Source organism: Brassica napus, chromosome C4 (genome assembly GCF_020379485.1).
Source record: "Brassica napus cultivar Da-Ae chromosome C4, Da-Ae, whole genome shotgun sequence".
Lineage (NCBI taxonomy): Eukaryota > Viridiplantae > Streptophyta > Magnoliopsida > Brassicales > Brassicaceae > Brassica > Brassica napus.
The window spans coordinates 47,182,149-47,204,288 of NC_063447.1; the positions used below are offsets into that span (position 1 = coordinate 47,182,149).

The window sequence follows — 22,140 nt, forward strand, 5'->3', positions numbered from 1 at the left end:
TTCATTAAAATAAATATTTAAAATATTTAATTAATTTCGTGTTTATTTATAACATATGTGTACATTTCATTTTTTACTCAAAAACTTTTAAATATTTAGTTTCGTGTTTATTTAAAAATAATGCATGTTTCATTTTAACTAAAACAAACATTTAAAATATCTAATTAATTTTATAATTATAATTAAACTAATGTATAATTTTGTATTACTATTGTGATATTAATTTAATATAATACTTTTCAATTAAATATTTGATCTTTAACTAATAAGACTTTCAATTTAGAATTTTGTATCACATGATTGAAAATATGCTATCATTGACAATCCAAAAAAAATAAATTCAATTATTTCATGTGAATTATAATTTTTTTTATTTTTTCAAATGCTATATTAAACAATTGGTAATATGATATATATTAAAATTATATACAATTAATCTTATGAAAAAAATATTTATTTGTGTAAAAATGAAAATAATTACTCGCACGGTTGTGCAGATCAATATCTAGTTTATCTTAAAACGATATTTCTTTCATTATGATTTTTTTAATAAAAAGATATTTAATTTAAATGGAGAAATATATTATAAGGAAAACAAATATAAAATGTCATTCGTATGATTTTAAATATCGTGATTGCTTTACACAACCATTATTTTTTTCACAGCTACATTAAGTTACCAATCATGTTTTACTAAAAAAATATAAATCTATAGGAGTATAGGGTCCAAATATATATATTTTAAAATATATTGATTCTATTAGAAATCAAATTTCTACATTTATATGTTGTCATTTATTTATTTTAAAAAAAATTCACAGTAATAAAATATTCTAAAACTGATCTGAAGTATTTACGGCTACATTTTTTTTTTTTTTAATAACGGCCTATACCAATCAAACATTAAAAATCAAACTAAGAACCTACGTAGGTTTGTAGTTCATCAATTAGTTGGTTTCATTTGATCACACGTGTAACACATGAACATTTTGTATGAATAAGTAAAAGGTTTGTAGAAGGTTAGTCTGCACTGTAAAAAAACTCTGCAGATTTAACATATTGAAATGCTCAAAGTTTCTTTGCAAAGGGACGAAGGTTGAGTTGTTCAAAACAAAAAAAAAGGACGAAGGTTGGCAAAACAAACACATGACTGATTATTAAATCAATTACCAATACACGAACGGAATATATATTGGCCTAACTCTAAATAAACACACCTTATCATTATGGTATTGGTATCATTTTCGTTAATTGGTTTACTTTTTGGAATAATAGTGTACTGATTACATTTCTCGAATGTCAAATTAAGCTTTTTCTAGAAAACCATGACATACAGCCAATTATTCCACGTTAGGGTTTCTTTTATCATGATTTATAGTATAGATACAATATGAATAATTTACATGATTGCGTACTTATAATTGGTGTATGGGTAGTATAATCCTAAATATTTTAAAAATATTTTCTCATTAATAAAAAAACGTTATTTTGTATCAAAATTAACAATTTTTTTTTTATCAAACTAAAACCATCTCACCGTTGCTAGTAATTGTGATAAAATAGTATTGATATTAGATAGTTAACGTTCCAAAACTGTTTATGAACGCATCAGAATTTCCTACACAATATGTAAATTGGAGGTCTAGCTAAACAATCCTATCCATATAAATATTTATAAAATAATTTATTTTTGAAAATTTTATGGATAATCTTGTTATCTAGTATTGAAAATAATAACTGCCAAATAAAATCAAAACAAAAACATTCAGTTTCATCCATTTTTATCACAATTTTAGATTTTATAGTTAGTTTGTTACCGTACTAGCTAGCGATCTGAAATATTTCTGGTTTGAGATAATATGTATATACATATATGGAAAAATAATTTTCTCTCTCATTAAACTCTTCCACCTAATTCTCTCCCTTCCGTGCGCGTGCTGCTCCTGCTCCGACGTACGGCCAGCGCGTGAGCGCTTCCGCCGGCGTCGGAGGCTTCCTTTCTCCCTCATCTCCGTTTTGCTTTTGCTTCTCCATAGTTCTCTCACTCTCCCGTGGCTGTTAGGCGAAGGTCCTGGTTTGAGCTTCTTCGATCCGGCGCGACCTCCGTGCGCAAGGGAGTCAATCTAGTGTCGATTTGCTCCTTCTGGTTCCCTAGCGAAGTCGTGGTAGTGGTTAAGGGTGGTTGGAGTCGGTGTTTAAGGTTCAAGAGTAGATCTCGTTTTCAAATCTGAGATTTACCTTCGGTTTTGTTGCTCCTTGCGGTGGTTACAGGTTTGGCTTCTCCACAGAGTCTCACCGGTCTCTGGCCTTGGTGGAGTCGTTCGGCTGCGGCGGTGGTCTTTGTTTTGCTTTGCGGTGTCGTAGAGTGAATAGAGTCTAGTCTCCGCCGTCAGGTGAGCTCCAGTGGTTTCCTCTAACACGGAGACGAGTCATGGGTCAGGTTATGCAGGAGGAGCTGGTAACTTGGCTCAGTGGCCTGGCTCGTGTGGGTTTGTGAGCTTCTTAAAGGGTTGTCGTCTATGGCTTCTTCGCGGCTGTTCGCTGCCCACATCACTTCGAATATCCCTGCTTTGTCTCTCTCCACAACTTCCGAGGTCGACGGCGGTCTAGTTTCTCAGAGTTGTCTCTTGGTTTGTCATGTTTGCTCCTCTCCATTTGTCCGGAGATTAGCTTCTCTTGTCTCATGCTACTGTTGTACGTTTCTCGTGTGGCGGCAAGTATTGCGAGGCTGAGGACCCGTCCTTAGTCTCGGAGTCAATGCTTGGCTATATCACTCATCCCAGTGCCTAAGCTGCTCATTTGTTCAGTTTTGGTAGTGTGATTAGCTAGTTTGTGCAGGTGCGGAGACTGTTTGGTCAGAGTTCAGTGACAATTTCAACCCGTTCTTTGGTCGTTTGGTGTTTAGGGGCGCTGTACATTAGTACTAGGTGTTCTTTGCTCGTCTCCGGTCTAATAAATGCTCGATTTAGTTGAGGCGGGTGTGCTTGGACGCTACTATTGTTGTCTGTTCGTGTAGGCAGGTGCTATGAAGCCCTCGACAAGCTGTTCTCAGATGGGTCATTATCTTTAAAAGCGGATCATCGAGGAAGCCAAAATTACCGGGTTCCGGCTCTCGGTTGAACTTGGTTTATCTTTTTGCGGCAAGCGCGTGGTGTGGATTTGGTCGAGCCTCTGGATAGCGGCCATGGTTTGTTGTGTCTGCCTCTGTTGATGCTAGATAGAGTTGTGTTTAGTTTTTAATTTCGTTTTCTCTACTTCTTGTTATCCTTTGTAATTTTGTCAAAAACGTAAAAACTTGGTAATAATATCTTTACATTTTAAACAAAAAAAAAATATTTCTGGTTTTTTGTTTTACAAAATAAAAGAGAAATATATCGCAAATTAGCCCTTTCATCTATGTTTAGCGAATTAATGGGTACCGCACGACAAAGTCTAAAGGGCTATCAAGTTGAATGTATGATAGTGTGCTAAAACAATACATGGGCTATACCAGCTAGATAAAGCCCAAGTTAAAAATGGGCCGTAACGATGAGACCCAGGACAAAACTGTAATTTGGAAAGCTTCGTAATCATGTGAATCACCAAGGGTCACATCACGTGGGTCAAACTGGTGAAGGATCACATTTAAAATATAGTACGTGGCAGTAACTACACAAGAGGAGGAGGAGAAGACAACGAAATCAAAATCACCTCTTGAGAATTGTCGTTAAGCTCATCTGATCTCGACATGGCGGAGATTGGCGGTGGTGGTGGTGGTGGTTGCTGTCCGCCGATGGATCTGATGCGGTCAGAGCCGATGCAGCTCGTTCAGGTCATTGTTCCGATGGAATCTGCTCATCTCACAGTCTCTTACCTTGGCGATCTCGGCCTCGTCCAGTTCAAAGACGTACGCACTCTCTCTCTCTCTCTCTCTCGATTGTATTCTGTTTCCTTGAACTTTGATCTTCAATTGCGATCTTTGATCATCGCAGCTTAATTCTGATAAGAGCCCATTTCAACGGACTTATGCTGCTCAGGTAAACTTCATATCTCTTTTCAAATGTTGAAAGAAAGTTCCCTATCTCTTACGTTGGTGTTGATCTATTTTCTTGATTTATGGATGAAGATCAAAAGATGTGGAGAGATGGCTCGAAAGTTGCGTTTCTTCAAAGACCAAATGTCAAAGGCTGGAGTTTCTCCCAAAGAGTTCCTTGGCAATGATGTTGATATTGATTTGGATGATGTAGAGGTGAACACTGCTTTTGTGTTTTTTTTTTTGGACAGCCATTTATTTTTGTTTGTTTCATGCTTATAGTTGGATTCCTTCTTTCCCCTTTTTCAGGTCAAGCTTGGAGAGCTAGAAGCTGAACTTTCCGAAATCAATGCTAATAATGACAAGCTTCAGCGCTCTTACAATGAACTTATGGAGTACAAGCTCGTTCTTGAGAAGGTTATATGCTCTCATTTTACTCAGTGTTTGTAGACGCAACGTCTCCTTATTACACAGAGAGTCCTGATTTGGTTTGTGACTAGTTTGCCAGCTTTGTGCTTCTGTAAATATATTTTACCTGAGCAGAAAAGTAGATACTACTATAGTCTATAGATAATCTTTGGTCTGCATAGTTTTAATGACTGTGTAGGACTTTCCATAGTGCGAAATGTATATTTACATCTCATGCATCTCATGGGGCTGTTGTGTTTTCTTTTCAGGCTGGTGAATTTTTTGCTTCAGCCCATAGAAGTGCTACCGCTCAACAGAGCGAGATTGAGTCACAACAACAAGTGGGTGAAGACGCTCTCGAGGCTCCTTTGTTGCAGGAAGTACGGAATCTGCTACTGTTTCACTTCTTAAAGCTGTGTTTTCTGCAAATAGCCTTACAAACTTTCTTTTTTTTTAACAGGAGAAGTCTGTTGATCCAACAAAGCAAGTAAAACTTGGATTCCTCACTGGGCTGGTGCCTCGTGAAAAGTCTATGGTGTTCGAGAGGATCCTATTTCGTGCGACTAGAGGCAACATCTTTATACGACAGTCTGTCATTGAGGAGTCCGTTGTTGATCCCAACTCCGGGGAGAAGGTTAGCTACTTATGTTCTACTCGTAGCTTATTATGTTTGCTCAAGTTGAGATTGACTTTTTTTTTTATCTAAAATAATGCTTCAGGCTGAGAAAAATGTATTTGTTGTCTTCTATTCTGGGGAAAGAGCAAAAAGCAAAATTCTTAAGATATGTGAAGCTTTTGGGGCCAATCGCTATCCTTTCAGCGAAGACCTCAGCAAACAAGCTCAAATGATGACTGAGGTATGTATTATCTTTCGATGTGTGAGGATTTATCTGATGTCCACTATGTTTTGATACGTATATTCTCAGAAATTATTAACTTTGTTTAGTTTTCTCATAATGTTTCAGGTTACGGGTCGGTTGGCAGAACTTAAAACTACTATAAGTGCTGGGTTGGATCACCGCAAGATTCTTCTGGAGACCATTGGAGATAAGTTTGAGCAATGGAACCTCAAGGTCTTATATTATTTTCACTAGTAGAGTGCTCATTATTGCCCAATGTCATATATTTGTTTGGTTAGATCAGTAATCATCATTAACCCTCACCCATGCAGGTTCGCAAGGAAAAAGCCATCTATCATACTCTGAACATGCTTAGTCTTGATGTGACTAAGAAATGCCTTGTGGGTGAAGGCTGGAGTCCTGTCTTTGCAACGCCAGAAGTGAGTAACTCTAGATAGTTGCATATAATTGAAATCATTGCATATGTACTGGTGGTGGTGGGACAGGGATTTATAAAATTTTGCATGTGCAGATTCAAAAAGCGTTGCAGCGTGCTGCGGTTGACTCCAACTCTCAAGTTGGATCAATTTTCCAGGTCCTGAGGACCAAAGAGATGCCTCCAACGTTTTTCCGCACAAACAAATTTACCACTGCGTTTCAGGAAATCGTAGATGCATACGGGTAAGCACCTCTTTCTGGAGTTTCCTCTATTCTTTGGGAAAGAGGAATTCGAAAATTCATTTGACTATTAAACAACCTATTGAAAAAGACCGTATAGTTTTAAGATTCTGCATCTTACATACTCATTAGAATATAAACTTTTTTTTGTTTTTGTTTCAACTGTTTTTAAGAACTTTGCATTGCTTCGTCTCTTTGTTCAGTCTGGAAACTTTTTTATAGAAGCTGAGTTTTCCTTAATCAAATCAGCTGGTAGAATCAACCTTACTTGCTTGCTTCATTTTTTTCCGAAGGAACTGATCCTTTTTTTTGTCACTACATTTCAGTGTAGCCAAATATCAGGAAGCTAATCCTACTGTATTCACAATTGTTACCTTCCCCTTCCTGTTTGCTGTTATGTTTGGTGACTGGGGTCATGGAATCTGTCTGCTGATTGCAACTATGTATCTAGTATTGAGAGAGAAGAAACTTTCCAGCCAGGTAATGTCCCTAATTGGCACCATCTATGGTCCTACTGAGCACAGTATCAGATTGGAAAAATTCCAAATTGTTTGTTATATGTTACTTTTTTTAGAGCTGCGTGCTAATGTGCAATTAAATATAATTCAACTGAGCATTTAAAAAGGGTGTGATAAACTAAGATATGCCATTTCCTTAGTTGTTACTTTGGTTGGTCGTCAATGTTTTTCTTTCTTGCAATTCCATATGCTAACCCATCAACCCTTGCTTCCTGACAACAGAAACTTGGGGATATTATGGAAATGGCTTTTGGTGGCCGTTATGTTATACTGATGATGTCACTCTTCTCAATATACACTGGTTTAATCTACAACGAGTTCTTCTCTATACCATTCCCATTGTTTGCTCCCTCGGCGTATGAGTGCCGGGATGCCTCTTGCAGGTTTGTCGATTAGTTTCACTAAACCCTTGAGAATAAATCTTTACGTTTCTAAGTTTTTGCCTTCTACTCTCTTCTTGTTCAGTGAGGCTACTACGATTGGTCTGATCAAAACCAGAGACACTTATCCATTTGGAGTAGATCCTGTGTGGCATGGTACCCGCAGTGAGTTACCGTTCCTCAACTCCCTTAAGATGAAAATGTCAATCCTTCTTGGAGTTGCCCAAATGAACCTTGGAATCATTATGAGCTTCTGTAATGCAAAATTCTTCAAAAGCGCTGTAAACATATGGTGAGTTTATTCTAGTTCTTCATCCTATATCCCAAACAAATAAAGTCTGAATTAATCATAGTTAAAAAGTATATAATGGATTGATCACGCATGATTTCCAGGTTCCAGTTCGTTCCCCAGATGATATTCTTGAACTGTTTGTTTGGATACCTCTCCGCCCTAATCATCATAAAGTGGTGCACTGGTTCTCAAGCGGATTTGTATCACGTAATGATCTACATGTTCCTGAGCCCAATGGAAGATTTGGGAGAGAATCAGCTTTTCCCTTACCAGAAAACAGTACAGGTTTGCATCGGTACCCAACAACAATGCTCCTTCTCTGTATTTATGTATATATTCTCTCATCTCAAATCTTTTTCCGGTTTCAGCTCACTTTCCTCTTTCTGGCACTAATATCTGTTCCGTGGATGTTGTTGCCAAAGCCGTTCATCTTGAAGAAACAACATGAAGCTGTGAGTCCCTTTCCTCGTCAGTTTAGTTATAAAGCTTTTCAAACTGAATTAATATGATTGACCATAACTGAAACGTTGATTTTTTTTTGCTTTTCTTCAGAGACATCAAGGTCAGTCATACGCACAGCTTGGGGAGACAGATGAGAGTCTTCAAGTAGAAACAAACGGGGGAGCTCATGGACACGAAGAGTTCGAATTCAGCGAAATCTTTGTGCACCAGCTCATTCACACCATTGAGTTTGTGCTTGGAGCTGTTTCCAACACAGCTTCTTATCTTCGTCTCTGGGCCCTCAGGTACAAAAGACAACCAATGACTTACTAGTTTAGTCACATATAGTATTATCTTACCGGTTCTTTTATGTTGAAGTATATAATGATTTATGTCCACGTTCTTGTTCAGTCTTGCACACTCGGAGTTGTCGTCAGTCTTCTACGAGAAGGTCCTCCTTATGGCTTGGGGGTAAGTAAATGCTGTTACATCTTTCTCTAACTAATCTCACAGTTCATGTTGATAGTAACATCAGAATCTCACTCTCTTCTTTTCAGATTCAACAATTTCTTGATCCTGATCGTTGGGATCCTCGTCTTCATATTTGCAACGGTGGGAGTGCTTCTGGTGATGGAGACTTTGAGCGCGTTCCTTCACGCACTGCGTCTTCACTGGGTGGAGTATCAGAACAAGTTCTACGAAGGCGATGGCTACAAGTTTGCTCCCTTCACTTTCACACTCCTCGGAAACGAAGACGAGTAAGTGAGTGATGATGATTTTCTTTTGCCCGCTTCTGCGTATGTGCATATATAAGGTACGAGAAGGACTCGGAGAGTTACCTGCTTCAATCAAATTATTTTATTTGTTTTATTCAAGACAAACTTTGGATGTTTTCTACTTCCCATGTGTTGTTGTGCTTGTTTATCAAGAAACCAAACTATTAGTAATGGAGGTAATAAGTTGGGGAAGGCAGGAAGGAATTATTTAAGCATAAGAATCCTCCTTTGTTGTTTGTCGAGAAACTAAACTAATGTAACTGAGCTAATAAAGCTATTCTAAAGCTAAAGCCTCATTATCCTCCAGACACAAAACCACTGGAATGTAGGGAGACATAATATGGTTCAGCTTGTAAGGAATAGATAGTGAGAGAGAGAGCTATATCCTTGTGCAACGTAGAATCTAGAAGCACTTTCAAAGCTGAAACTGGAATTAAATATAGTCCCTACGTTTTTTAATATAAGTCCATTTTAGAATTGTGCTCGTAAATTAAAAATTAATAATAAATTAAAAAATCATTAATTTTTTATATTTTCTAAACAAAAACATCATTAATTATTTACCTAACTATAAGTCAACCAATAATAAAATAGAAGGTATATTATCATTGGTCATATAACATTAAGTGTTAGTAAATTTTATATAGAAAACCGAAAACGTCATATAACTTGGAACATAAAAAATTCTCTAAAACGACTTATATTAAAAAACGGAGGGAGTATTTATTTACAAGAAACATCAAAATCAAGTTGGTCGGTGTAAGAGTAAACAGAAACTAAAAATAAATAATTTTGTGATTTTATATCGCGTCTAAAATCTAGTTATTAATTAAGGTTAAAATCCTCCGTTTGTTGCTGTGTTTGCTTGTCGAGAAACTGAGCTCATACTATTTTTTTATATCATTTTCTTAATAACTACTGTGGGCGTAATTAGTATGTACGGAGAAGATAGAGTAAAGTATACTTCCTTCTATAGAAGAAACAAAGATGTACATGTTTACATTCAAGTTTACATTACTTTGCAACATCTGGACGTCGCACTTGAGAGCTCTTCACCGCCATTAGAATTAGGTTCAAGTAGCAATTGTAGGAAATTTATTTTACTACCGTAGGACAACTGATATTTGTAAAGAATAATAAGAACATAAATTAAAATTTCAATATCGAAATATAAAAATAAAGAAGAATTGCAGAGTCGAGATAGTTAATCTCTTTCCTTAAATCTTTATACGCCCCATAGTATAACGGTTTCATGGTGCTCAGATTCTCAAGTTACAACTGCATCATTGTTTCTGTTTACCATCACCGAAAAACAGAATCTATCGACATTATTTCTGTGATGTACTCTCAGACTCAAAATAAATAAAAAATACTAGCATAACTATTTTGAGTGGGAGAAATGTTTCTTGATTGTATGAATGTGTGTATTTTCTATAATGCTAGCAAGCCCTTTTATAGAAAAATCATGAGAAGCACAAGTTTCATTTTTCAACACAAAAAATGAAACCTCCATGGTGCACTAATGGAATTTTTAATTCTTGTCAATTATTATGTGAATTTATTCCACATTTTGACCAAGAAATTAAAGAGTAAAATTATTTTTTGTTTGACCAATTCAAACTAAATAATATACTTTAAAATGAATTTCTTTTTTATATTTTATCACTATAAAAGATCAACATATATTTGATTTAAGTTAATGAACATGAAGTCCAACTAACAAATCAAACTCAAATCCAAGATCAAATATCTAATGTATGTATTTGCTACTTTATACAAGATTCTCAAATCACACACATTAGACCTCCATTTCTCATTCAAATAAAACTTAATTTTTGACATATGAATACCTTATTCATAATGTTCAAAAAATAGTTCCAACAATCCCCCACATGAATAGAAATGACTCTAGACACTAGACGACTCGACAGACTTGACTTCCTAGACAAGACTCGACCTTAGGACTTTTAAGAGTACAAACGAAAAATCCACTGCATGATGAGTTGGTAGCAATTTTTCAGCCTTGAACCAGTCATTGTTATCGGATTTACTCGGCCAGGAGGTGGCCATGATGTCTTGAACCTACCGGGCTTTGGTGTAAACCTAGACAATAGCTATAACACAGCTTCATTCTCTCACATAACTAGGTTCTCTATTGTGTTCATTTTGGCTGTGAACAGTCCTGGTTAATTATGAGTGAACTTGGAGAATATAGCATTTCCTTCATTCTCCTAAAAACGGCCCCATTTCACACTCACAAGGTGATTTGCCATTAGTTTTGTTTAGAGGAGTATCATGTACTACTCCATTCATATCTCAAAACAATGGACACAAATCATTAAAAGCTAATGCTTATCATTTATTTCTTACATGTAGCACTGTTTAATCATCATAGGAACTGAGTATAGACCGAAGTCATACAGTGCTTTGGGCAGATTTAGTTTGACTTAGTTGTCTCCTTGAACCTATTTCTTGGGATCTCCAGTCAGTTAAGTAGAGTTACCGCCAAACCTCATCTTAATTCACAGGCTAACCCATTCCTCTTGATGATATACAATATGATCTCATGACACACCTTTAATAAAGGATCCTAGGTTGTCATCACAATGAACATAATCTCTTGAGATTAGTCGAGATCAATTGTCTAATGATTTTTGTCATCTTTTTCCAAGATAGAATTAATCATTATACAGAAAATTCAGTGTATGACACTAGTATTTTTTTTTTAAAAATCATATTGTGATAACTATCACTAAGTTCATATGACCTCTTGCCAACGACTTTATATGGTAAGTAAAGCTTCCCCCACATTTGTTGAGATAACTCAAAAACATGCATATTTATATTTAACATCTCTTAAGAGTTTAGAAAGTTAATCTACAACTCTTTTTGATTTAAATGAATAAAAAGCAATTTCGAAAATTATTACAATTTTCTTGAAAAATGTGTTTCATTCTTAGAAATTCACATTTTACATACAACTATTTTCATAGTTCTCTCAAGTTGATTTATAAATACAACTTGTATGTTTTGGATTTTTCCAAAACCATATTTTGCTTTTTAGCAAATATACATATCATTATAAGATATTATTTTTGCCATCAAAACCATTATATGATTATTCTCAACCATATTGACTTAATAAACTACAATACACATGTCAGTTTTAGCCATGTTAGTCTGAAAATTCTCACTGTTTTTGCATGGTCAATCTTTTTTACAAAATTGTATTTAAGCATTGATGAAATAGAAATGTTTTTGATTAATATCAATACATTTTATTTCCTATGACAAATGATTTATATGTGGTAGACCTCTCCCAAACTTAAGTTGGAGCGTCGACTCACAAAAATCCATTTCCATCCATATAATTTTATCTCTCAAAGATCAAAATGTTTTTTTTATAACTATGGTATCACCATACTTGAAAACTGTATCAATTTTCTTTCCTTATGATCAAGCACTTAATAATCAAATTAAGTTTTTCCAAAAAATCTGAAACAAGAAATCAAAACGTTAGTCATTCTCATTCTTGATAATTAAAACAAATAAATTGTCTTTAACCAAGTCAAGCATTTACACATTTTTGACCATTGAAAAAAAACGTTTTTAACTATTTAATAACAAAAATCAAGATACCAAATCAGAATCTCTAAAGTCTTTAAACGCTAGATTGCTTGAGATGGAATCAAAAGAATTAATTTTTTTTTCTATTCCGGTTAATCAAAAATTGACTACCAGACAAATCAGGCTTTTAACCAATAATATAAACTGATGAACATTCTAGTCATTATTTAAACCGGACCTCGTGGTCTGGTGGTAAAAGAACCTCAGCTGAGGTGCCCGCCATCACGAGTTCGAGATCCGGCCACAGATGACTTAGGCCCCCTGGTGGGTACAGACGCAGGCTGGTTCCGGGTTCAGGGGGAGATTAAGGCCGAAGGCCCGAACCCATCCTGGTTAAAAAAAAAAAAAAATATATTAACCAAAGGCGAACAATGCTAATAACCAGTGAATCATGCAAATCACAACCAGAAACACATAATTGGAAGAGAATTATTTTAAATAATTCAATCGATCCTGCAAAAAATAAAATGTTAGCGCAAGAATACAAGCTTTACACAATATCAAAAACTGGTAGGAGAAAACACACATCCAGATTTCCACATCTTGACTATTCTGGTTCGAAGAATGTTATAATTCTTGTTTCCATTACCTGTTCTTAAAAATCAACTTTTAACAAATATTAATATTTTTAGTGCAAAAGCACAAACAATATTTAAAGATTTAAAAGTGTAGGAACTTTATTTTACTACCATAGGACAACTGATATTTGTAAAGAATAATAAGAATATAAATTAAAATTTCAATACCGAAATAAAAAAATAAAGAAGAATTGCAGAGTCGAGATAGTTAATCACTTTCCTTAAATCTTTAAACTCCCCGTAGTGTGACGGTTTCATGGCGCTCAGATTCACAGGATACAACTGCAGCATTGTTTCTGTTTACCATCACCGAAAAACAGAATCTATCGACCCTATTTCTGTGATGTACTCTCGGACTCAAAATAAAAAAAAATACTAGCATAACTATTCTGAGTGGGAAAAATGTTTCTTGATTGTATGAATGTGAGTATTTTCTATAATGCTAGCAAGCCCTTTTATAAAAAAATCATGAGAAGCACAAGTTTCATTTTTCAACACAAAAAATGAAACCTCCATGGTGCACTAATAGAGTCTTTAATTCTTGTCAATTATTATGTGAATTTATTCCACATTTTGACCAAGAAATTAAAGAGTAAAATTATTTTTTATTTGACCAATTCAAACTAAATAATATACTTTAAAATATATTTCTTTTTTATATTTTATCACTATAAAAGATCAACATATATTTGATTTAAGTTAATGAACATGAAGTCAAAACCCAAATCCAAGATCAAATATCTAATATATGTATTTGCTAGTTTATACAAGATTCTCAAATCACACACATTAGACCTCTATTTCTCATTCAAATAAAACTTTATTTTTGACGTATGAATATCTTATTCATAATGTTCAAAAAGTAATTCCAACGGCACTTACGTAACCCTCATGCATTACGTCAAATCTTAAAGCTAAGCGTTAACATTTGATTATACATGTACCGAATGGCATGGTTACAGCTGGTCTTTGGGAAAAAGTACTTGAAGCTTTCTAAAGGCTATCGATACAGGTGATTGGTAGTTGATTTAGGTGTTGTTCACAGCCCTATTTATTTCTACGGCACCAAATTCAGATCAATCAAGTTTTAAATTTTTTTTTGAAACCACAACTTTTAAAATAACCTACAGTTGTACAAGTGTTCTGCAGAGCCAAATATCCAAAGCAAATTTTTAGTGCTTTCCATAAAATTCTACAGCAATAAAATCTAAAGCCACAGCAAAAAGTCTACAGATTTTTTTCTACAGCAAAAAATTTAAAACTACAGTCATTACCAATCTCATGCGGATTCTGCAGAAATCTAAAGCATACTCCAAACACAAAACCAGAAATTTAGTAAATGCAATTAATTGTTTGAAATTTACAATTATTATTAGTTGATAAAAGTGCTTCGAAAATATAAAAACTTATTTTTTTGAAACAATTTTTTCTAAAACATGCATTTTATGAAGAGTATGTTTTATGTCCTTGGATAATGATGGCTGGATTGTGTTGATTCTCTATCTTCTTTGAAATGGTTCTTGTGATGTTGGTTTTCCAAAAAAAGATTCACAGAGAAATGCATTTCATTTAATTTATTTACAGGTTTTATAACAGAGACAAGAGACAAATGCGAAATTGTCTTAATAATAAAAACCCTCTAGACAGCGGCAGCGACGGTGGAAACCATACTGTCAACGCCGCAAACATTACGGCCTTTGCATAACTTATAGAAACCATTCTCACCCCAGGTTTCTCCCCATGAGTTTTTGATGATCCAATACGGCTTTTCCTTGAACCTTGCCTGAGAAAAACCGGCCGAACCATAACCCACCAACAACACACCGTGGTTGAGCCTCTTCGAGCATATGTAAGGGCACGATACTCCTCCCATGTAGGTTTGCATGTAAGCTGCATTTAGAGCCACTGCAAAGTCCAAAACGCAGATATTAGCCTTAAAAGGTTAGTTAATCATCAGTGATGTTAGGAGCGGAGAGAGTTAGTTGATACCAGCTAGAGGACCGTTTTTGACAAGATTTGCAGCGATTTGATCTTCGTTAATAGAGACAACACTGAAGTTGGAGACAGATGCAACAATCTTAGACTTGTCCAACTTGCAGGTCCCACCATCGGTGCCTTCGTAGGGATAGTCATCCTCTCGCATGAGCCCCCCGGTTTTGAGGGTGTACTCAAAGGCGCTGTTCATTAGGCCGCCGTTGCAACCAGAGTCACACGAACCTTCCTGTTCAGGATCACACTACAAACACAAAAAGAGATAGGCACTATTCAATTCAAAAGTACGTGACACGAAGCAATGATCATAAATGAAAAGACGAGACTGACCTCGTGATCACAATCTACGAGCTGTTGTTCACTGAGACTAACAAGTTGGCCAGTTGAGAGGAAGTGAGCACCTTCAAGCGCTCCTGTAGTGCTGAAACTCCAGCACGATCCACATGATCCCTACAGAAAAAAAAATTAATCACAGTCTTGGTCCGTAAAATACACATCTTACTGTCAATATATCTATAAGACCCCGACCGGCCACGGCTAATCACAATTCGGGATGTTACATTATCTCTAATACCTGATTCTTGACGGGAGTAACTGCTCCACGATCTCTCCAATCAAAATCCTCTGGGAGGTCCTTGGTAGGAAGAATCGGCGCCTGATTAGCGTCCTTGGGAAGCTTAAACCCACCTCTAACCCCTAAATGCATTCTCCTAAACTCAGAAGGAGTCAGATCGGAGAACTGCGTGACGCCATGGCGAGCAGAAGGATCCATCCTCTGATGACGCATCGCTCTCTGAAGATTAGATCTGAAAACCGCGAATCTGTGGTGGTGCTCCTCGAGAGAACCGTAAACCTTTCCGAATCTCCTCTTGAACAGAGAAAAGTGATCCTCCTCCGATGACAATACCTTCGGCTCCGATCCGTTAACCACTTGCCGGATCAAGATATCGTCGCCGTCGTTCTCACAGAACGAAAGGGAGACGAAGAATGCGAAGAGAAGAGAGACTGAGAATAAAACCCTAAGATGTTCCATCGTGTGTGTAATGGAGAAAGCAGAGAGGTCAAGAGACCGGTTTATATAAGATATTTTAAATCGGAAAAAGCGGAACGTGTGAAACAGGATTGTAGCCAATTATAATCTGCCACGTGTTAGATTGACTTGTAGGCTGTAATCTAGGTTTCCCGCGAGAATGTTCGTTGGCACCCGCGTGTATTCTGCTAATTCAGGGGTTAGGTGACTAACCGTTTTTAGGCTGTATTTAAAACATGCTATTTTCGTTGACGTCTTGCTTAACCGGTTCTGTTGTGCTAAACCGGTTTAAAAACAAATCCATGGTTTGGATCTGGTCAAGTTATGGGGATGGATACAAAGCAAAAATGAAACTAGAAATGAGATTGTGGAGATTTTTCAGACAAAAACAAGGTATCAGGACTGGAACCATCGCCTGACTTGTCCGGATCTTTGTTTTTGTGGACCGGTTTTGGCTGAGCTCTGCGAGAACTTAGACCTTTACTGTTCAATCAACATATCGAGTTTGTCCTGAACCTCGGGAGGTCCACCTTGCTTCTTCTTCTTCTGATTCTCTCTTTTCCTTTGCCCGTTTACTTTCTCTCCACCTCTAACCTCTTCAAACTTTCTCTTTCTTGGCGCATCGCTCACATCTTTGGAAACCTGTCTCTTCTTCCACTGGCCTTTCTTGTTCCCTGCATCTTCTTTCACTGAGAGACTCTTCTCCTCCGGTTTTGCTTGTTCTTTCCTCTGTTCACGTTGACGGCATAGCCTTCTCTTCCACTGGACCAGTGTTATCCCCATCCCTCGTTCTTCTTCGTTTTAAATCATTGCCAGGATGAATGTCTCCTGCCTGCGCCTCACCGTTAGACTGCTTCTCCTCAGATTCATTCTGTCTATTGCGTTGAAACTGTTGGTTGGCTTTATGCAGCTTCAGCTTCTGGACGTTATCAACAGCAAATTCAATAACGGGACGGTGTTGAGGACCAAATGTCTCTGCCAAACCAATGAACATAAGGTAATATATCAGATTGTGATTCTTGGATTCTACTGAATATTTTTATTAAATGGAAACAAGATTATAATTCAGCAAATATTTACCAGGATTGTTGTTAAGTACTCTGATATATTACCTTACGTTCATTGGTTTGGCAGAGACATTTGGTCCTCAACAAGATTATAATTCAGCAAATATTTACCAGGATTGTTGTTAAGTACTCTGAGGGCAACAAGAGCATGGTCATGCTCTGTGAACTCTACAAATGCAACTCCACGTGAGTAGTTCTTCGTATCAACTTTACCCTTCTTCTCGTTTTGTAAGAACTTTATCTTCATTCAAAACAAAAGAAACCAGATTAAAGATGGCAGAACTATGTTAGCACAAAGGAAGCGAATATGTTACCTGTCGGACAGTTGGCTTCTGCTTTGTAGCTCGTGAAGTAACAGCATCAACTAAGAGCTTTTGTAGTTGCTTTTCATTCATTGACTTTGGCAAATTGTAGATAACAATCCTCGTTTTAGATACATGGAAGTTAGGAGACTGAAGCTTTTTCATTTTGTTTTCATGCAATCTGCAAAGTAAAACCACACATGCTCAATCAATCATCTCTTTTCCCTAGACAGTAACACTCTTGTCTGAGCAAGAACAAAAACAAAGAGGATATCTTCTGCAGACACACCCTCAGCAGCAGGTGTACCTTCAAGGATCTGACCTTCCTGCGGAAAGCCAAAACGGGGTCAAGTCAATGCAAGAGATTTTGAGAGGAAACGAGAGAAGTGTGTGTGTACCTTAGCAAGATAAAGATTCCGATGGTCAAGATTCTTCTCCTTTGTCTTTTCGAGTCCAATGTCTTGTGCAGATTTCTTATCCACAGCTCTCATAACGCTCACTTGCCTGCCTTTAAGAAGGACACCGACACCTGAGGCAGTACTGGCTGCTGAAATGGCTGCATCTGATGCATCTGCTGTTTTGAACTTTAGAAATGCCGTCCCTTTTGGTCGTCTGAAAAAAAAAAAAAACACATAGAGATAAATGTGAAAACAGTAGCGCTTTTTAATGATTGAATGAACTTTCAAAGAATAGGAGGATGCATACTTTGTGACTGGGTGGAGAACTAGGAATAAAGATTCAACTTGCCCAAACACGGCAAACCTCTGCGTGACCTCTTCCTTACTAACATCAAATGGGATGTTGCTTATAAACACAGTTCTCTTAAAATCATCATCTTCCTGCGTTTCTTTAGGAGCCACCTCTTTGGTTTTCAAAGGTTCAGAGACACCAGAAGATTCAACGACAGGCTTAGCTGATGAATCCTCGAGTTTGTTTTTATCCGACTCCTCTGTCTCTCCATCATTAGAAGCAATATTTACTTTTGAAGACGCAAGAAAGTTCTTAAGCACCTTTCTCGTAACATCTGCTTCCTCTTCAAAATTCACATCGGTCACAGCATCTTTCTCTAGTACAACTGATTCACTTGGTTTGTCACTGCTGTCCTCCTCATCATCATCAATATCATCTCCGGAAGATTGGTGGCTTTCTACAGCATCATCAACCTCCTCCATATCAACACTACTGTTATCACTCTCCTCATCACTCCCATTTTTTTCACCTGCCAACGCCAAAAAAGTATGAATATTCTGTTAGAAAAAGGCTCGGCCACTAATAGATTATCAGATCCCATACACAATAACTACAAGAAATTTAAAGCCATTTAATTATAAGATTCACAGCGATAAAAAACAATATAGAAACATACCATCTTCTGGAGCAGTAACGGCATCAGCGGCACCATTATAGAGATTCTTAGGTACAGCCCAGTCTACCACTATAGGTCTTTTACTAAACATGTGCCCGTTGAACTTTTGAATTGCCTGAAGATGCAAATACAAGTAAGACAAGAGATCTGAGTTGAATATGACCAAATCAAGATAACCATGTTTCTAAAACTTACATTTTCTGCATCTCTCTTACACGTGAATTTGACAAATGCAAAACCCTTGGGTAACCTGCCAATATAATTCACTAAATGAGAATAGTGCACATTCATTTATTCATAACCAAAGAAAACCACCCAGACGAGTTTCCAAATTTTTAGGAACAAAAACATCCCATACAAACCCTACTGCTGAAAAGACCTCTTTAATTTCACTTGGTTTAGCCTGCAAATTCCACAAAAAAGATCAATGAGAAAAACATACATAACTTCACGTATGAAACTTTAGAAATAACAAAAAGAATAATAATCAGGTTGTAAGAACCTTAAAAGGAAGATTTCGGATAATAAGTTTCCACTTCTGAGCCTTTGACCCCTGCCTCCAACAAAATACCAAGAGATCATGAAATGTTCCGGATGCTAATCAGTTAAACGCAAATAATGCTCACCTCCCCCACCGAGCTGACGCGCCCAAACGAGATTTCCCTTTATCTCTGTTTGATGTAGTGCTGCAACAGCAGCACAAGCAGATTTGACACTCGTAAATAAAACAGCTGATGCTTCTGTCCTGCATCCGTCTTGGGTAAGACCTGATAAAGACAATACATTTCAAAGCTTAATGAACACAAAGTCTGGCGTGCTCTTATAAGAGAATCAACTAAGTTTTAACTATATGCTCAAAGTATTAATTAACAGGTGGATAGGGTGTTTTCCAAACATTCAGAAACCAGAAATGGCATGTGCACACTTGATACCAAAATCATATGATAAATATCATTTACAAAATAAAAACCATGCAAACAGAGATTTGCCTAGATTTTATTAACAAGATATCAATACCATTTTGTTGAAGCTCTTCTTTGGGGAGGGGATATCTGACAGAGCACACAGTGCCAATCTCTTTGACACGACTATGGACTGCCTCTGCCATGTCAGCATTAACAAGGCCACCAAAGATTACAGTTCTTGCCACTCTTCACAGAACGAAAAATACATAGATATATATTTTTAATGATACGTATAGAACAACTTGCTTAATTTCAATTAGAGAGTCTTCCTTACAAATGGACAGCACGTTATTATAGACTCATACCTTTGCTTATCTGAACATGTTTCTTTATCAGCTAAATCAACATGAAGCTTAGTTGGTTTTTTGCGCTCAATTGGCTTCTTCTCTATTTTTTCCTCGGGTGGAGGAACTGATGCAACTTACTTAGACTAAGAAACCAAATCTAGGCAGACTTATACCTTGCGTGTCTGTCTCAGGGAAATTATCAGGTACTGAGATCCCTAGAGAAAATAAGAAGCATAAGAAATCGATGTCAATGAATTGGGTGAATGCTGAGATAAACAGTATTATTTGAAACTATCCCAAAAGTTCACTACAACGACCACCTTGGGCTGCTTTTGAACGACGCTCTTTAAGAGAAGGGCGATGGGTGGCCTGTTTGACTGTAATCCTACGGCCACCAACAGTGGAACCGTTCTTCAACTCAATGGCACGGTTAGCATCTTCTGGCAAAGCACTACCAAAAGGACACATTATAAATATGATAACTTTGCTCAGCAAGAGAATCAGTTAGTTAGTTTCAACAAGTGGGTTAGCTCACAATTTGACAAAAGCAAAGCCTCATTAGATCCTGTAAACAAGAAAATAGAGAAAAGATCATTAGGTCCTGATGGGCTGCGAGATAGCTTTTTGTGTTTCAATAATAATGCAAGTCACCTTTGTTTGTGACCATAAAGCAAAGCCAAACGGGACCAACGTCGCTAAAGGCTTCTTCAAGCTGAAACAACAATTTTAATAAGTCAACTGAAAATTCAGAAGCTCGTATTCTCGGATCCAAACTCGAACTAAGAAAGGTACCTGCGCGTTGGTGAAGGAATAAGGCAAGCCAGAGACGCATACAGTGGCAGCAGAGTGTAGAGATGTTTCTTCTCCATCTTTCCTCTTGTTCTTCCCCATTGACTTTGATTGATGATACCTTTCAGTCTAGGGTTTATTTTTTCAAAACCATTAAACCCAAACTTAATCGGCTATACCAGATATTTACTACAACCGAACCGAAATACACCCTTTTCTTGTCAATTCGTTATAAAATGAAAGCCCAATGGACAACAGTACACGGAAAAGTAACACATGGCCTTTTTTAAAAATACCCAAATACGGTAGTCTCTAACCTGTAACCTTCCTTCAAATAATAAGAAAGAAAAGAACGACGAGAAATAAAATAAAAGGAATGAAGAGTAATATTTATTACTATGTTTCTCTTCAAATTTGATATGAAATAAATATAGTCTATAATTCCTTAAATGTAAAAACATATTAAAGAATCATAGATAACAAATAGTCCTCGTAAAAGTAATGACAAGGAATTCACTATTTTCACTCATTAATTTGATCAACATTTAGAGCTATAACAAATTTACATGTTTATGTTTTCTTTTTTTGAAATATTATGTGACACCATAACTACACAAAGTTGAATCAATATTCCGCCGACTAAAAGTTCAAAACCAGCTTCCCTCTGAATTCCATTTTTTATAAAGTTGAATTTCTCAGTTAATCTTTCGAAATAACACCAAGAAGACCAACAAATCTGCTTAGATCTAAAATCAAATCACAAAGGAAGCACGAGAGATGACTAAACAAGAAAGAAGAGATGAAAAAGAGAGGCACTCTACACCGGGTCAAAAATCCAGCTACGGGGGGGTGAAGATCTAAAATCACTTTAGTTTTTTCACGAGAGATAGTGAGAGAAAGAGGAGAGAGAGAACAGTTGTCTTTTGATCTGCTCAAATTAGTTTTGATATTAGACATATGAATTCTTGATAACCAAAAATACGGTATGAAATATTTCTTCTATGTATAATATAAAAAAAACGCAGGCGAAAAACAGTTGTGATTGGAATATAGATTTAAACATGTTGGGTCATAACTGTGAAATTGTGATCTTGCTAATGTTATTATTTAAAGTACTTATGATGGTAGCAACATGGTGGATACAAAAAAAATCATCATCAGGATATATATATATATCTGGTAGGAGGAGCGGTGTATTATTTCGACTGATCAAATTATGCTGGTATACAAACACATTCTCCAAGAATACAAACATAATGGTCTTTATTAGGGCAATCACTAGAAGGAGGACAACCATGATCCGTTTTGCATACGGCCAGCTTAGTCTCGGTTTTTTGCGCCAAACAACTGCACTTTCCGAGCACACACTCCCCATGTCCTCTCCCTGTTCCTATAAAACACAGCAACTCACAATCTTTTGATTTCAAGCATGATAGTCCTTTGCCTTGTCCAGAGACGTTCACCAATAATGTGCCTATTAATTTTAAACACAAATTTCACAGTTTAGTTGGTTTCTTAAATCGATTTAATCCATATATAAAAGAAAATATATAAGCAAGGAAAGAACCTGAGAGGCAAAGGATGAAAACAATGAATATTGTTGTTTTTGCTTCTACCATGTCTTTTGCTTACCAGTTTATAGTTTGTAAATTCCTTTTGATAAAGTTTGCATATTTTTACATGATTTTTCGGATGCTTATATAATGTTTCTTGAAACATGGAAGTGGTAATTTAGTGTACGGCGTTGACTTTGTTCAAAAAAAAAAAAGTGTATGGCGTTGACTAAATGTATT

The 22,140-nt window shown here is 36.5% G+C and overlaps 4 protein-coding genes across 11 annotated transcripts; 1 reads left to right on the plus strand and 3 right to left on the minus strand.

Annotated features, from left to right (window-relative positions):
• Positions 1 to 3,626: 3,626 nt before the first annotated feature.
• On the plus strand, positions 3,627 to 8,536 carry LOC106420755 (V-type proton ATPase subunit a2). Its single transcript, XM_013861597.3, has 18 exons — positions 3,627 to 3,886; positions 3,972 to 4,016; positions 4,106 to 4,228; positions 4,322 to 4,429; positions 4,690 to 4,800; positions 4,881 to 5,054; positions 5,140 to 5,277; positions 5,386 to 5,493; positions 5,592 to 5,699; positions 5,792 to 5,940; positions 6,264 to 6,417; positions 6,678 to 6,838; positions 6,921 to 7,127; positions 7,229 to 7,412; positions 7,496 to 7,579; positions 7,680 to 7,873; positions 7,980 to 8,039; positions 8,126 to 8,536. The coding sequence occupies exons 1-18, from the start codon at positions 3,728 to 3,730 to the stop codon at positions 8,328 to 8,330; spliced, it is 2,472 nt and encodes an 823-aa protein (XP_013717051.2). The 5' UTR covers positions 3,627 to 3,727; the 3' UTR covers positions 8,331 to 8,536.
• A 4,258-nt stretch (positions 8,537 to 12,794) lies between these two features.
• On the minus strand, positions 12,795 to 15,598 carry LOC111213433 (probable cysteine protease RD19B). Its single transcript, XM_022715188.2, has 4 exons — positions 15,116 to 15,598; positions 14,872 to 14,991; positions 14,539 to 14,785; positions 12,795 to 14,454 (listed from the first exon to the last, which is right to left on the minus strand). Exons 1-4 carry the CDS (start codon positions 15,572 to 15,574, stop codon positions 14,189 to 14,191), a joined length of 1,092 nt encoding a protein of 363 aa, XP_022570909.2. The 5' UTR covers positions 15,575 to 15,598; the 3' UTR covers positions 12,795 to 14,188.
• Positions 15,599 to 15,797: 199 nt separating this feature from the next.
• LOC111213435 lies at positions 15,798 to 16,354 on the minus strand. The gene has a single exon (XM_048756280.1). It carries the CDS (start codon positions 16,352 to 16,354, stop codon positions 16,052 to 16,054), a length of 303 nt encoding a protein of 100 aa, XP_048612237.1. The 3' UTR covers positions 15,798 to 16,051.
• On the minus strand, positions 15,798 to 20,526 carry LOC125575677 (RNA-binding protein 28-like). Of its 8 annotated transcripts, none has more exons than XM_048756271.1 (17): positions 20,351 to 20,526; positions 20,210 to 20,270; positions 20,094 to 20,123; positions 19,879 to 20,009; positions 19,577 to 19,773; positions 19,324 to 19,457; positions 18,936 to 19,073; positions 18,809 to 18,861; positions 18,669 to 18,709; positions 18,502 to 18,556; positions 18,307 to 18,421; positions 17,646 to 18,159; positions 17,339 to 17,552; positions 17,230 to 17,266; positions 16,953 to 17,121; positions 16,750 to 16,879; positions 15,798 to 16,546 (listed from the first exon to the last, which is right to left on the minus strand). In XM_048756271.1, exons 6-15 carry the CDS (start codon positions 19,412 to 19,414, stop codon positions 17,102 to 17,104), a joined length of 1,278 nt encoding a protein of 425 aa, XP_048612228.1. In that variant the 5' UTR covers positions 19,415 to 19,457; positions 19,577 to 19,773; positions 19,879 to 20,009; positions 20,094 to 20,123; positions 20,210 to 20,270; positions 20,351 to 20,526; the 3' UTR covers positions 15,798 to 16,546; positions 16,750 to 16,879; positions 16,953 to 17,101. The 8 variants fall into 8 exon arrangements, with proteins under 8 accessions (XP_048612228.1, XP_048612229.1, XP_048612230.1 ...); XM_048756272.1 differs by having other exon boundaries at positions 16,684 to 16,879; XM_048756273.1 differs by having other exon boundaries at positions 16,652 to 16,879.
• Between the last annotated feature and the right edge of the window lie 1,614 nt (positions 20,527 to 22,140).

Excerpts from the sequence above, each read along its gene's own strand:
- LOC106420755 (XM_013861597.3), top strand. The coding sequence starts at position 3,728 with ATGGCGGAGATTGGCGGTGGTGGTGGTGGTGGTTGCTGTCCGCCGATG. Across the intron at positions 5,494-5,591 it reads TTGAGCAATGGAACCTCAAG|GTTCGCAAGGAAAAAGCCAT; the intron begins GTCTTATATTAT and ends TCACCCATGCAG. Across the intron at positions 7,128-7,228 it reads AAAAGCGCTGTAAACATATG|GTTCCAGTTCGTTCCCCAGA; the intron begins GTGAGTTTATTC and ends CATGATTTCCAG.
- LOC111213433 (XM_022715188.2), bottom strand. The coding sequence starts at position 15,574 with ATGGAACATCTTAGGGTTTTATTCTCAGTCTCTCTTCTCTTCGCATTC. Across the intron at positions 14,786-14,871 it reads TCGTAGATTGTGATCACGAG|TGTGATCCTGAACAGGAAGG; the intron begins GTCAGTCTCGTC and ends TTGTGTTTGTAG. Across the intron at positions 14,455-14,538 it reads CAAAAACGGTCCTCTAGCTG|TGGCTCTAAATGCAGCTTAC; the intron begins GTATCAACTAAC and ends TGGACTTTGCAG.
- LOC125575677 (XM_048756271.1), bottom strand. The coding sequence starts at position 19,414 with ATGGCAGAGGCAGTCCATAGTCGTGTCAAAGAGATTGGCACTGTGTGC. Across the intron at positions 19,074-19,323 it reads AGAAGAGCTTCAACAAAATG|GTCTTACCCAAGACGGATGC; the intron begins GTATTGATATCT and ends TGTCTTTATCAG. Across the intron at positions 18,710-18,808 it reads TCCGAAATCTTCCTTTTAAG|GCTAAACCAAGTGAAATTAA; the intron begins GTTCTTACAACC and ends TGGAATTTGCAG.
- LOC111213435 (XM_048756280.1), bottom strand. The coding sequence starts at position 16,354 with ATGGGGATAACACTGGTCCAGTGGAAGAGAAGGCTATGCCGTCAACGT.